Source organism: Marmota monax, unplaced genomic scaffold (genome assembly GCF_021218885.2).
Source record: "Marmota monax isolate L192 unplaced genomic scaffold, Marmota_monax_Labrador192_F-V1.1 WCK01_AAM20220418_F8-fsc00008, whole genome shotgun sequence".
Classification (NCBI taxonomy): Eukaryota; Metazoa; Chordata; class Mammalia; order Rodentia; family Sciuridae; genus Marmota; species Marmota monax.
The window spans coordinates 29,079,707-29,092,956 of NW_026694432.1; the positions used below are offsets into that span (position 1 = coordinate 29,079,707).

General features: G+C 61.0%; 1 protein-coding gene across 6 annotated transcripts in view; it reads right to left on the reverse strand.

Annotated features, from left to right (window-relative positions):
- Kazn (kazrin, periplakin interacting protein) overlaps positions 1-13,250 on the reverse strand; it is a 954,456-nt gene that overhangs the window by 33,560 nt on the left and 907,646 nt on the right. For 3 of the 6 annotated variants that reach the window (XM_058571142.1, XM_046469030.2, XM_046469035.2), the window contains 4 exons: positions 9,730-9,919; positions 6,664-6,794; positions 3,644-3,694; positions 2,751-2,874 (listed from right to left, as the gene is read on the reverse strand). In XM_058571142.1, coding sequence (XP_058427125.1) covers positions 2,751-2,874; positions 3,644-3,694; positions 6,664-6,794; positions 9,730-9,919 — 496 coding nt within the window. Of the gene's footprint in view, positions 1-514; positions 2,875-3,643; positions 3,695-6,663; positions 6,795-9,729; positions 9,920-13,250 lie in introns of those variants that run through there. The other 3 variants (XR_009224390.1, XM_046469039.1, XM_058571143.1) reach the window with 3 other exon arrangements.

Here is a 13,250-nt window from a genome sequence, read left to right on the forward strand (position 1 = left end):
GACACAGTGGGGTCTCTCAGGGGGGAGACCTGGGGACCTCATGGGGCTCAGAAAGCAATCGAGGAAGTCCCGTGGCCTCTCACTTGCCCTTAAGCTACTCTCAGTCCCCAGTGAGGGGGGACCTGGGACGGTGCAGAGGCCCACTGGGACCCGCAGCAAGTAACATGCCCCAGGGTCGCAGGCTCCCTCTCTGGGCCCGGGATGGGAGGAAGCGGATGAAAGCTGAGGGTGCTGGGCTCGGAGGTGTGCGTCAGGACCACGGGGCGGCCCTGGGTGCCGACCGCTCCTCCAAGTTACAGGCAGGCGGCAAGGCAAGGTGTCCCTGGGAGGTCACCCGGGCTCGGCCCCTCCGCGGGCCCAGAGTCCAGCCAGCTTTCCTCGGCCCCTCCCCGTCCCCCGCCAGGACCCAGCCCTGGAGTTCCAAGGAGAAGGTCGGGCTGGGTTGGGCCTCCCCAGTGGGGCACAGCCTCCCACCCGGAGCAACATAGAAGCACTCAAATAACATAGAATTCGATCATATTTTAAAATAAGCTTTATTTAGATTTTTTTTAATATTTTATATTTGCATCCATGCCTCGGAGAACCTTTCCCACGGGAAAGCTCATTTTCATCTAATGTAGCCCATAACTCATTCGCTATTTGACGCAGTTCTCTTAAATAAATCATCCTTAGTAACTCTTAGAATTATCTCCTAATTTACAAAAACTGAAATGAAAAGGAACTACTAAATCATGACCAGGAGTTCGCAATCTGATGTTCTTGTAAGTAAAGGTTTGGAAAAGCCATAGAAATCAACAATAACAACAACAACAAAAAAAATCATGGGGAAAATATTCTCTAAAATCTCTCTATGATGCCAGCTCCAGCCGCTCTACCTCCCACTGGGCTCGGTCAACAGCTTAGCCAACGAGGGTAGCTGGAGCCCAGGGGCGCGGTGCCCACCTCTCCCCACGCCTGGCCGGGGTCGGAGGGCAAGGGGAAGCCGACTGACTGGGGGCTTCTCGGGTGGTTTTAGAGACTCTGGACAAAATGCCCCGTCCATTCCAGATGCTCCAGCATTTGAGAACCTCCCTGCTGCTTTCTAAGAGCTGAAACGTTACTGTTAGCAGAAGCATCACTACGGGGTCTGCACAGTGACCGAGCTGTTAGTCATGAAGGTGGAGGGCCAGGGGCCAGGGCAAGGGAGAGGAGAGGTGGACTTCCAGAGCGGGGTAGGCCTGGCTGCAAGCGCCCATGTTCCCCACCCCCCGTTGGAACCCACAGCGGGGTCCCCTTGGCTGGTGACACCTCGCTGTGGCCAGTGCTGCTCCCCAGACAGGCGGGTGCTCCTGCCAGCCCTCCACGCCTGGGAGGGGGGGGGGTCAGGCAAGCCGGAGACTGAGTCTTAGGAATCCCCAGAGATCCTAAGTGTGGCTGTAGGGACCAACAGGAAAGGGCAGGGCAGAGGGCTCAGGGCTGGACACCATGTCCCCCGACAGCCCTCCCTGAGGGCAAGGGTCCCCTCTACCCTCCACCTGCCTGGTCTATACTCAGGGTGAGAGACACAGCCTGGGAGGAGCAGGTGCTGCAGGGGCCCCTTGGGGAACCCACGCAGGCCCAGGGTCCCTTTGGTTGACCCTGGGGACGAGCCCCGGGCTGTCTCTCCCTGGCTTCACCCTCTCGCAAAAGACAGGCCCAAGAGAAGGGGATCGTGACAGCTCGCGAGGCCGTGTTCTGTACTCAGATAAATACACAGAGGGGAGGCTGAGGGGAGGCTGAGAGGAGGAGGCGGCCCAGGCCCTGCATGCAGCCAGGAGAGGGGAGAGACAGAGGAGGAATAGCAAGCTGGAACCGGGTGGTCCTGGGCCTAGCCACCTGCACCCTACCTGGACGGGCTGGTGGCTTGGCAGCAGCATGAACAGAGAACAGACAAGTCAACAGAGACCCCCCCCCGCCCGCCTTGCCCCGTGGAAAAATATACACCCCAATATTTACGTAATAATTTAGATAGAATATTCTGTCTTCTGCATTTGTGCAAATAAATTAAACGAAATGATTTCCTTTTCTTTTTCTTTTTTTTTTCCATAAAGAAAGAAACGCAACGCAATTTAAAAACAGGCAGGCCATTAAAAAGGGCCCACCGGACCCCCAAGCCCCTGGCCAAGGCGCCCTGGCCGGCGGGCTCCCGGGCCTTGACGGAGAGCGACCTTACCCTGACGACGATGGCATTCTGTGGCTAAAGTGACTTGGGCGCACCCCGAGGACAGGGTCTGGTCCTGCACGTGGACACGGGGGTCAGGGGAGGGGACAAGGACACAGACCACACCCTCGGGGAGACGGGCTCCGGAGCGGTGGTTAGGACAGCGACATGTACAAGCACGGAGTGCACAATAGTCGTGTTATTTACAAATACATAGCAATCCTTCAAGTTTTCAAGTTTCATTAAAAAGGAGGGGAGGAGAAAGGGAGGGAAACCCACGAACCGAAGGAAAAAATAAAACCAAAGAACAAACCAACATGGAAAAAAACAAAAACAAAAACAGATTAACAAACACGACTGCCTCGCTCCGGAGACGACAGCTGACAGGGTCACACACGGTTTGCGGTATGTACATCAATTACAGAGGCGCGGGAGGCCCGGCCGCAGCACCGCGCTGCGCACTGCGCCCGCGGCGCACCCCCCGCCCGCACGTCCACACGCACAGACAGCCCGGCGCGCGGCGGGCATCACCAGTCCGCGTCCTCCTCTATGTAATAATCAGGGGCGGTACCATCAAAGAGGCCGGGGTCGAGGGACTTCCGCTGCTTCCCCCGGGCGAAGACGCGCGAGATGGAGCCGAATCCCATCTTCTCTTTCTTCTTTTTCCGTTTTTGGTCTTCAAGATCCTCTAGTGACTGGGGGACCCGGGGGAGAGGGAGAGGGAGAAGATCAGAGAGAGGCTTAGCCCGTGGGCACCGCTCAGGCCAGCGGTCAGGGTCAGGGTCAGGGCGGGGGGCAGGGGCAGGGCCTGGACAAGGGCAGGTCAGAAGCTGGGCTCGCGGACCAGAATGACAGTGTCTGCGCCTCACCCACTGAGCAAGCTTGGGCCTTTTGGAACCTCCTGGGGACAATACGACCCACCCAGGATTGTCTCCAGGGCACCCCTAAATCGAGGACGGCATTTAATGAATCAGGAGCTGCCGCTGGTTGTATTGTTCTTTAAATTAAATCTGCCCACAGCCCCGTGGCGTGGAAGGCTGGACCACTGCCCGGGTCAGTCCGGGGACCTGGGAGCCGGGGCTGCTCTGCCCGGGGGCCCCCTGTGTATGAGGAAGGGGGCGGGAGCAAACCTGCCCCGGAGTGGGCGGAGGCAGCCACCCACGCCCAAGAGCCCTGGGCAGGAAGCAGGACTGGCCGCTGGGGAACAGGGAGGGGCTGGGGCTAAGGGCGGGTCCTAATACCAGGGTAGCAGGACACAGGGACGCTGGGTGCATAGTAGGTCTGAAGGTCTGGGGGGGCACAGCAGAGGTGGTCCAGGTGCCAGCCCTTGTGAGACTCAAGAGTGACTCCGTTTTGGAAGCCCCAGAATGGCCACAGGGACGATCGGCAGCCCCAGGGAGCGAGGGATGAGGTCACGGTCAGGAGGGGATGTGGGGGACCCAGTGCCAGGGAAGCCATGCCTACCTGTACAATAGGGTTGTGCAGGTTCTTCTGAACTGGGCCGGGACTGTCGCCCTACAGCCAAAGGAGAAGAGGAGGATGAACTGGCAGGTTCAGATGACACACGGGGGCACAGGTGGCCCGTGGGGCCTTCCGTGGAAGAAGCCACCCCAGGGGCCACCTTGCCTCTGGAGTGGGGTGCCTGCCCCCACCTCCTGAAGCTGACATTCCCAGATGCCTTACTGACGGGGCCCAGCGTTCACCAAGTTGTGGACTGGACAGAGGTCCTGGCCGGGGACCGTCTGTGCTCCCCAACTCTGGCCTCCTCCACCCCCAGCACCCTCTGACCAGCAAATCAGCCGCTCAAGGGCGTCTGCGTCCCCGGCCTGGCTGGTCCACTGTGTTTGAACCGGAGGTTGGTCCTCCTGGGTGGTTTTCATAGAGAAATCTACTGTTGTGGGAAAGGCATGATAATGAAGAATTGGGGGACAGACACCGACTCGGGAGACCAGGCCGCTGCTAGCTTCCCCCAGATAGGAATCTGTTATTTCGCAGAGGGGTAGGCAGGACTTGGCCCAGTCTACAGACACAAGGAAAGGCCCTCACAGTCCAGCGTCATGGGCCTGATGACCGGCAGAGCTACACCTCCTACCAGGGACCGTCTGAGTCCTCCTGGCCCAGGGCTCCCGCGGGCAACCGCACACTCGGCCCCGAGCTCCGGGCCCCTGAGCTCTACCCATGGCTCTGAGCTCTTCCTTGCTCCTAGGGAAGGGCAGGGGGACATTTCCACTGTCACCAGCCTTGCTCCAGGTGTGTGTGTGTGTGGAGAGGGGACTTGTCACAGTCTGGATGTGCGAAAGCCTCTGCCGCATCCCAGACCCTTGCTACCCTGCTGGGCCAGCAGATCATGTGCCCGACCACGTCACTACTGGGGTCTGACTGGGAGCCGATTCTTGACTTATAAGTCATGAAGGAACAAGCGAGTGTCACTTGGGCCAGCGTCCATCAGCCTTCTCCGGGCTCTCGGTGCCGAGTCCCTGCCTCTGCTCTAAGTCAGCGGCCAGAGTGTGGGAGGACGAGGCTGTCCTTGGTCCTGTCTGCTGTCCTGCTGATGCAGGTCGAGGGAGCACAGGGGCCTCCTGGGTCTCCTAGCGGAAGTTGGCTGCACCCGCGGTGTGTCAGGAGGCCTCAGAGAGCCCTCGGGGAGGGGACGTCCCGCAGCGCTTCTGCTGTCCAGTCCCCCTCGGGTCCACCAGGAGAATTTTAAGTACAGCCATTGGGAAGGTGCTGTCATTCAGGGGGGGACAGATGCTACGGGGTCTGGCTGGGGGCGGGGCCTCGACCTGTGTGTAAGGACGGGGCTCTGGCTCCAGGCCTGGCAGCACAGGGGCCAGAGATGGATGTCACAGGGCCCCGAGTGCCTGCCGTCTTTGCCTTGGTTCTGTCACTCAAGACAGCCTTTGTCACCAGGATTCTTTTCTGGGGACAAGAAGAGAACACAGTGCTTCCCAGTAAAAGGAATCCCAGCCCCGAGCGCCACACGCCCTGGAACACACGGCCTTCTCACTGCAGGGGTCATGACAGGCCGCACATGCTGTCCCCAGCCCCGTCTCCAGGCCCAGCCAGCTTCGTTTTAGCTCCTGCTATTTCTGAAAGTGCTTTTCATTGCTGTTGTGGACGGGACGCCTCTGCCCACCATGAAGGGCAGCCTCTGCCCACCAGGATCACGCTTACGGGGGGAAGTCACGGGTTGCCATAAATGACTTCCAACCACACCACCTGCGCTTGCTTCTGAGCTCGATGGCATCTCAGGCCAAGCTCAAGCCCCAGGGGACGGTCCCATCGTCAGCGGGCAATGTCTGTTGCCCAACGTGTCCGCCTCCTCTCCTTCTTGTGTTTTGTGGGTTAACAAAGCAGTTTTTGAAGAAGGCTTCCTGTGCATCTGGAGACTTCTCCCCACAGTGTCTCTGTCTTCAGGACAGGGAGGGGGCTCTCTGGGTCACAAATGTGTGAAGGAACCAAAATCCCAAGGGGTCTCCGCACCCTGACCCCCTGCGTCGTGTTAGGGCCCCAGTGTGGCTTCTGGACATCCTAAGATGACAGACCCCTCCGTCCACTCCTTCAGGCTTGGGAAACTGCTGGGCCAGGCTGTGGTTCAAGTGTGCCCTCGAGGGTTCACCTGTCGGAAGCTTGGTCCCCAGCGTGGCGATGCGTGAGGTTGTGGCACCTTTAAGAGGTGGAGCCTAGTGAGAGTCCTTGAGAGCAAGACTGTCCCCTCCCTGCTCTGGCTTCCTGCCTCATGACCCTGAGACCCTGATCTCCCTCTTGCATGTGCTCCTGCCAGTGATGCCATCAGCCATGACGTGATACAGATGGAGGAGGGGGACAGGGGCTCCTTGCGGAAGCTGGCCCCAAGCTATGTGGACTTGCAAGCCTCCAAAACTGTGAGCTAAATAAACCTCTTTTCTTTATAAGTAACCCAGTCTCGGGTATTTTGTTTTAGTAACAGAAAGCAGACCATCCCAGAGCCCATATGCCTGCCCCACCATCAAGAGATGGTTAGGGACTTGGGCCCAGTATGTAGTGTTTGATTAGACAAGTTAAATAAATTTAGCGCACATTCACAGGATGCCCCTCCAGAGGCAATACGTGCTCAAACTATTAGAGGTTCAAAAACAAAAGCACCTAAACAGTCTGGCTCCGTTCCTGGATGAAGGATGAGCTGGTGCTCAGGGGAGCAGGGGTTCTGGTGAGGCCCTGCGTTCTGCAGAGCAAGATCTGGGAGGGCAGCCCTGGCCCCCGCAGGCCTACCCCGACGGGCCCACCGCGAGGAATGCCAGCTGCACAGACCCTGCGGACCCGGCCTGCCTTCCTCTGGGTTTTCCTCACCCTCCCGGACACAAGGAGCCAACGGGCCTCATTCTGTCTCCCCACATCCACCACTGCTCGCAGAGCTCCCTGCGGGGACGAGAGGAAACAGCGCTGTCCCCGCCCCTCCGCGCGGGCAGGGCCCAGGCGCCCCGGCCCCCGGCTGCTGGCCTTACGTTGCAGAGGGAGTGCGTCCGGTGTCGCGGGGAGTTGATGTCGCTGGGCGTGGACGACCGGTCACCTTCCGCAGCAGACGCGTCCGAGATGACAGAAGGCTGCCGCGAGTGGCAGGGGCTCACCCTGACCGCTGGAAAGGAGGGCAGCTGTGAGTGGGCGGGGCCTCAGGGCGAGTGGGCGGGGCCCAGGCGAGTCCACCCCCTCCCGGCAGAGGGGGGCGCTGAGGCCAGGGAGGCGGGGTCTCGCCGGGCTCCTCCCTCTTCCACAGCCTCCTGTTCCCACCCCCTTGGATCCTGCCTCCGCTAACCCGAGGCAGGAGAAGGCCAGCAAGTCTCACCTGGACGGTCCCAGACCCAGTACCACCCTAATGGCTGCTCCACCCCACACCCCAGTCCTGGACCTGAGGCCCCCACCAAGCCCTCTTCCCCACCCCCACACATGACGACCAGTGCCTGAAACAGCCCCCCCCCCCAATCCACTTCCCTCCCACCCCAGAGGGACTACTGCCTCTCTCCGCTCCGGCCTCCCCCTGGGCCTCCCTGCCTCCACTCCTCTTCCTGCAGCCAGAGCCACAGGCATCTCCCCTCTGGTCTCTGAGCATCACGTGGGGAGACCCTGTCCCCTGGCAGCCTGGGCTCAGTGGCTTCCCTTTCACGGTCACTGTGTTCCAACCATGCTCTTCAAGCCTGGCCTGCAACTCCCTGTCTACCTCCTGCCCCAGCCTCTGCGGATCCTGTTGCCCGTCAGGTGTCCTGCCAGCAATCCAGGAGTCCCCAGTTGTCACTTCCCCTGCAGCGTCTTTCCCCTGACACCTCTGTCTGGGTGCTAATTCCAATCTGCAAGCATTCTAGGGGTTGGGGTCTTCACACGGACAGTGTCGGCTCCGAGAGCGCAGGCACCTGGGTCGCTCATCCCCATTCAATCCCAGAGCTCACGGTGCCTGGCACACAGTAGGTGCTCAATAAACAGGGGTGGCATGAAAGGCCCATCAGAAGCTACATCCGGGAAGCCCTCCCAGGTCCCCCAGAAGCCTGCTCTCCTGTCCGCAGGGGCAGCACTGTGGGGGAGGGTTTTCTGTTAACACAGGTGCCTACTATGTGCTGCCCTTCCTGAAAAGACAGTCCCTGCCCCCAGTGACCACTTCACACATTAGCAGGGAGACGGGTGCTGGAGGTCGTGATTAGAATCTGTTCGTCTTCCAGGCTGTGGGTCTTGGGCATAAAGTCCACCCTCTCTGGGCCAGTTCTGTCTTCCGTAAAATGGGGATGGTGCAGGCAGCTCTCCCACAGAGTGGCTGAATGACAATCCTGCTGCTGCAGACCTGTGGCCCGTCCAGCCTGGTCCCCAGACGAGCCAGCTGTGATGAGCAGCTGTGGTCACGGCTCAGGTCGCCGCGCTCCCTGCTCTGCCCTGAACCTGGGCTGCGAGGCGGGACGGGGCAGCCCTCTGGGGTCCTGGTCTCCCTGCCTGGCAGGGGCCAGACCACGGCAGGTTCACGAGAAGCTCTTCCGGCTCCAGAGGACAGAGCCCCCCACCCTGTCCCCCCAAAGTCGCCCCTCCTTGGGTCAGAGAGTGAAGGGAGGGCTGCTGTCTCCACTGAGTGGAGGGAGGACTCTGGGTTAGTTTACGCTCAGGGCTCTAAAAGTCCTGCGCGTCACCTGTCAATCATGACGATGACGATGTCCCTGCCGAGGACAGCAGCTCCGAGCTCCCCAGGCCCCTTCCAGGAATGTCATATGTCCCTCCTTCACGACAACCCAGTGTGGTACAGACGTGGAATACACACTGTGCACCACGGACCGGACACCCCTTCCATGTGGAAGCCAAGGACCTGGCCAAGGTCACGGTCAGGTCCCTGGTAAGCAGCAGGGCCAGGATTTGAACCCCACAGTGAACTCTGAACCTGTGCCCCTCAACCAGGGACTCACCTGCCCTTGCGGTAGGAACGCAGGACCCACGGCGCCTCCCCTACCAACCACCAGCCCCCGGAGGGCCGAGCCGCGTGACTCCTGCCAGCTCCAGAGGCCAGCGCTGCCCACAGCCTCCAGGGCGCACCCTGCCCACTGCACAGGGAGTCCCCGAGGGTCCCCGCTGCTAACAACTCTTTCCCAGCCTGTGCCTGTCACATAAGGGCAGCTGCTCAGGGAGGGACAGAGCATGGAGACAGGCTCTTACAGGTAAGCCATGGGAGGGTGACGAGGCACAGCCTCCCCCATGGGCAGTGGGCGCAGTCGCTGCCCACATGCCAGGCCCCCTGCTATGTCTGAGCGTGACATGTGCCCCGGCCTTCCCGCAGGCCCTGTGAGTGGCTGAGCTGTCAATCAGGGAGCTCTGCGGCCTCCATCAGGGGACGCCTGTGTGACCAGGCCAGCCAACAGGGATCTGTGTCCCCAGCATGCAGGGAAGGGCTCCGGGCTGGGCGTGTGGCCCTGGCCGGCCAATCAGACTCTTTCTTTGGAGCTGGATGTGGCTACAGGGAGAAGAGTCTCTCTTTCTTGGACGCCTGAGCTCTGGCGCCTTGAACAGTCACACCGTTTGCCCTCACACGCGGCGACCCAGGGAGGCCTCATCTAACTGGGAGTGTGACGGTTCAGACGGGTTAAAAATAAGGACCAGCCTGATGACGATTCGGCTACTTCTGAGATCTGAGATAAACTATTCTATTTTTAATTTTTTCACTTTCCAACTTTTGAGTTGAGCTCTGGAATTTAGAAATTAAAGTCGGCTGGAAGAGCAAAGAAAGAGCAGAACACTTAACAACAAGCTACTCATTTTATGGGAGCAGCCTGTTTTGCCACTTTGCAGGAAGAGGAGCTCTAAAAATGAGGCCAAATGCAAGTGGGCAGAGCCCCCAGATGGAAAGAAAGGGCCAGAGTCAGCTTTTGCTTGAACCTCTGGATCCAGCTATGCCTGCAGTCCACCTCTTGGCCTTTTCAGTGTCAAGAGCCAAGAGATCTCGGCCCTGCATCACCCCAGGTTGTGATCAGAGACTGTCCCACCCACTGGGTATGGTGGCCTACTAGGAAGCCCTGGGGAGCCATGCTGGGCCGCCGGGCAGGACTCACCTTGCCGGTCCGCAGGGTGGGGCGGGTGTGAGTGGTAGAGAGTCTGCTGGCTCTGGCGGATGGCCGCGGTCAGCGGGAGGTCCGCCTGCACCACCCACTCCTGGTTGCCGTTGAGCACCGTCTCGCCGGGCATGGCGAGTGAATGCCGCTTGGGGACGTCCTTGGTCAGCGTGGCTAAGGACTGCTTGGCCTGGAGAGAGAGTGGGAGACAGGAGGGTGGGACCCTGGGGCCGCTGCTCGCTGTCACCACCACCAGGCTGAGATCCAGGAGCCCTCTGAACCAGGGTGTCACCAGCCTGTGTGGTTTGGGAGTTGAGCACCTGCGCCACGGGGACCCTCACTGTGAGCTCACTCTGGGGCCCCTTAGTGCCCACCAAGAGCAGAGGGTGGCCAGCAGGTGGAGAGCAAGGGGTCCAGGACACGCCCACCACCTGTCCCCAAGGGCTGGCCCCCATCCCCTCAGCACCCCCAAAGTCCCCTGCCACCGGCTCTGCACAGGGGTCACCCATGGCCAGCACCTCCTCCCCTGCAGGACCGCGGGGGGCTGGCCACTCAACCCGTGGGCAGGTCCCCTGGATCACAGGCCGTGAGCCCTCAACACAGCCCCAGAGTGCGTGGGATCTGAGGGACTCCCCAGGAGGGCGCCTCTGGGACAGCCTGAGATCTGTCACCTCCCACTGCAAGGTGCGTGGGGCTCTATGGCAGGTGATCTCAAATTCTTTGGGGAGGAAACGGGCAGGCGTTCTGCACGCACGGTCGCACGTCCTCACCACGGTCCATCTGGACTCTGACCTCTGGCCACCTGGCCCCGCCCTTCCACTCCAGCCGTGGGATCCAGGAGGGGCCTTCCCTGCCTGCGCCCCATCTTTGTGGTGGAGAAACACAGCCCCCCACTCGGTTGCCAGGGGAAGCTCTCTGTCCCCACACAGGGGCTCAACCCTTCTGCCTCCCAAGGAGGAAGGAGAAGGGTCATTCACACCACGCCAGGGACACTGTCTGACCCCTGTCCTGGTCAACAGGGAGCAGCACGGAGGTGAAGTCAGGGTCACCCACGTCCTTCCCGGATGGGGATGACCACGCAGCCGGCAGGGCAGGCCGGAGGGTCTGCGGGCGGAGGCCACTCCGTGTCCACTGCCCGTGTCTGAGGGTGCTGGCTGAAGGCACCCTGCAGCTCCACCGGGTCCTTGCCCCGTGCTGGTCTAGCTGGGGTCCCCTGGGCGGAGCCTCCTGAGCAAACCCGCAGGCTCACGTCCTGGTGGATCCCACGCGGCCGGGCTGCAGAACGGCCCTGTTCTCTTGTGCCACAATGGACAATTCTACCTGGGGGGACGGTGGACCCTCAGGGTGAGGCCAAGGCTGGGAACTGGCCCTGCAGAGGGCTGCTGGGAAGGCCAGGGAGGCAGTGGCCAGGGCCTGGAGGTGGAACTCGAGGGACAGGCGGTGGCCTCAGAGCTGAGTGCTGGGGCGGTGCCACCCTTGAAGGGCGCGAGGCTCAGCCGCCCGCCTCCCCCCAGCCCTCTGCGTTCCCGGCTCTCCTGGCCTGTGGCGAAGGTCTTGACAGGAGAGAAAACTGAGGCACAGAGAGGCTGGAAGGGATGGTCCACAGTGACGATGAGGAACCCCTGGCTCACCCCTGGGGTGTCAGGATGGGGCCAGGTCTAGAAGGAGCTCAGGGAATGACAGCTCCAGTTGACTGAGCGCCTCCAGTGCCTGCCCCGATTCTCCCAGCGTCTCGGTCTCCTCACAAAGCCTGGGAGGAAGGTCTGTATGGTTTCAGTGTCATACAGGAGGGAATGGGGCTCAGAGAGGTTCGTCTCTTGCCAAAGGTCACACAGCTGGAAAAGGACAGGCCTGAAACTGGGCCTCTGTCAGACCTGAACAGCCAGGCTCAGACGTCACGGATGCTTGATTCTGGGAACAATATCTGACTCTGCGGGAGGCTGATTCTCAACTTGGGTGATTTCACTCTCCAGGGGGCAATTGGCAATGTCTGTGTGGCATGTGGTGGGTGGAGACGGGGTGCCGCTCAACATCCTGCCGTGCAGGGGACACCTCACCACACAGCCACCCGGCCTGAGTGTCAACAGTGCTGTGGGAGGCCCTGCCTGGAGCCGTCCTGGTGCACAAGAGCTGCTTCCTGCTTTGGGGCACCGGGCAGGTGGAGGCGAGTTCTCTGTGACCCGGGCTCCCGAGGAGGGAGAAGCACACACCTCTGGCTTCTCCTTGCTCCAGGACGGGTAAAGGCCGAGGCCTGGACACCCCTTGGGAGACCAGGCCCGGCCCCCTCCCGGTACCCTGCTTCCCAGCAGCCTCAGCGCCCGGGGCAGGGGGACTCTGTCTACCCAGCTCCGTGGCAGCGCCTCAGGGTCACTTATGAAGTCACCCAGGACAGCGCATGGTGGCCAAGCCAGGCCTGGGTGTGAAATGAGATCATAGAAACACTAAGGTAACACCAAAGCCGCGGGGGGTCAGCTCCCCCTCTCAGCCTTTGTCCAGGAGCCCTGTGAACCTGGGCCCTGCCTCCTGGACTGTACACAGCTGCCCTGGGAGTCTCACAGGTGCCTGTGAGGACAGCCCCTCTTCAGGCTTCACATTAGGGACCCTGCGTGGGCCTGCAGCCGCAGAGTGGGAGCGTTTTCAAGAAAGAGGGAAAAGCCCAGTGACAGACTGGGTCTAAGAGGAGGCTGATGACCTCTAAGTGTCGTGAGAATCTGTGGATCAGGGCTCAGCATTTGGAGTCTGTCCCCCCTGGGCCTGCCGGCATGAAATGACGTTTGTCCTCCTGCCCTCCCAGGGCTGCCTGCTGCTTCTTGACCAGCCTGTTCCCCACAACAGCATCCCAGCCAAGGTACAAAAGAGACCAAGACGGGCCATTTGGACACCGGGGCCCGGAGCCCTGGCTCCCCAGCCCCGTGGCGCCTGGGCTTTGCCGACTTCTGAACCCGCCCCTCCACCTTCCCGTGGATCCTGACTTCCAGGATACCCCAGGGCTTTGCCAGCCTGAGCTGCTTGGGGCTTGCAACCCGGGTCTGCTGGGAGCTGGCCCTGAGCCACCTTGGCTGTGAGACTCTGCAGGTGGTGAGTGACAGAGGGGCCCTGCACAGGCGGACATGCCCCAGCAACACCCGGGCCCTGTGGCTCTGGTGAAGCCCCTCCCCCTGCCCATGGGTGCCGTGGTTACAACAAACCCCTGCCTGAGCTGCAGGGCCAGAGAGGGAGGTGCCTACAGGAGGCGGCAAGAGCCTGAGGGCCCTGGCATCGAGTGGCTGGGCAGGGAGTGGCTGAGCTGCCTTCCAGCCCACAAAGACCCAGGGCGCGCAGCCTCCTGGGTGCCTAAGGCCAGTGTGTCATGGCCACAAGCCACACCTCTGCTGTCCCCCTGCAGGGCAGGGCAGGACCTGGCAGAACAGGGTGTCACTTGCACCCTCTTCCTGCAGCTTCTTCCTGGCCTGTATGCCCTTCACCACTAGGGGTCAGCACTGGACAAGGAGACCCAGGGGAGGTGCCAGGAGCCCTCCCGG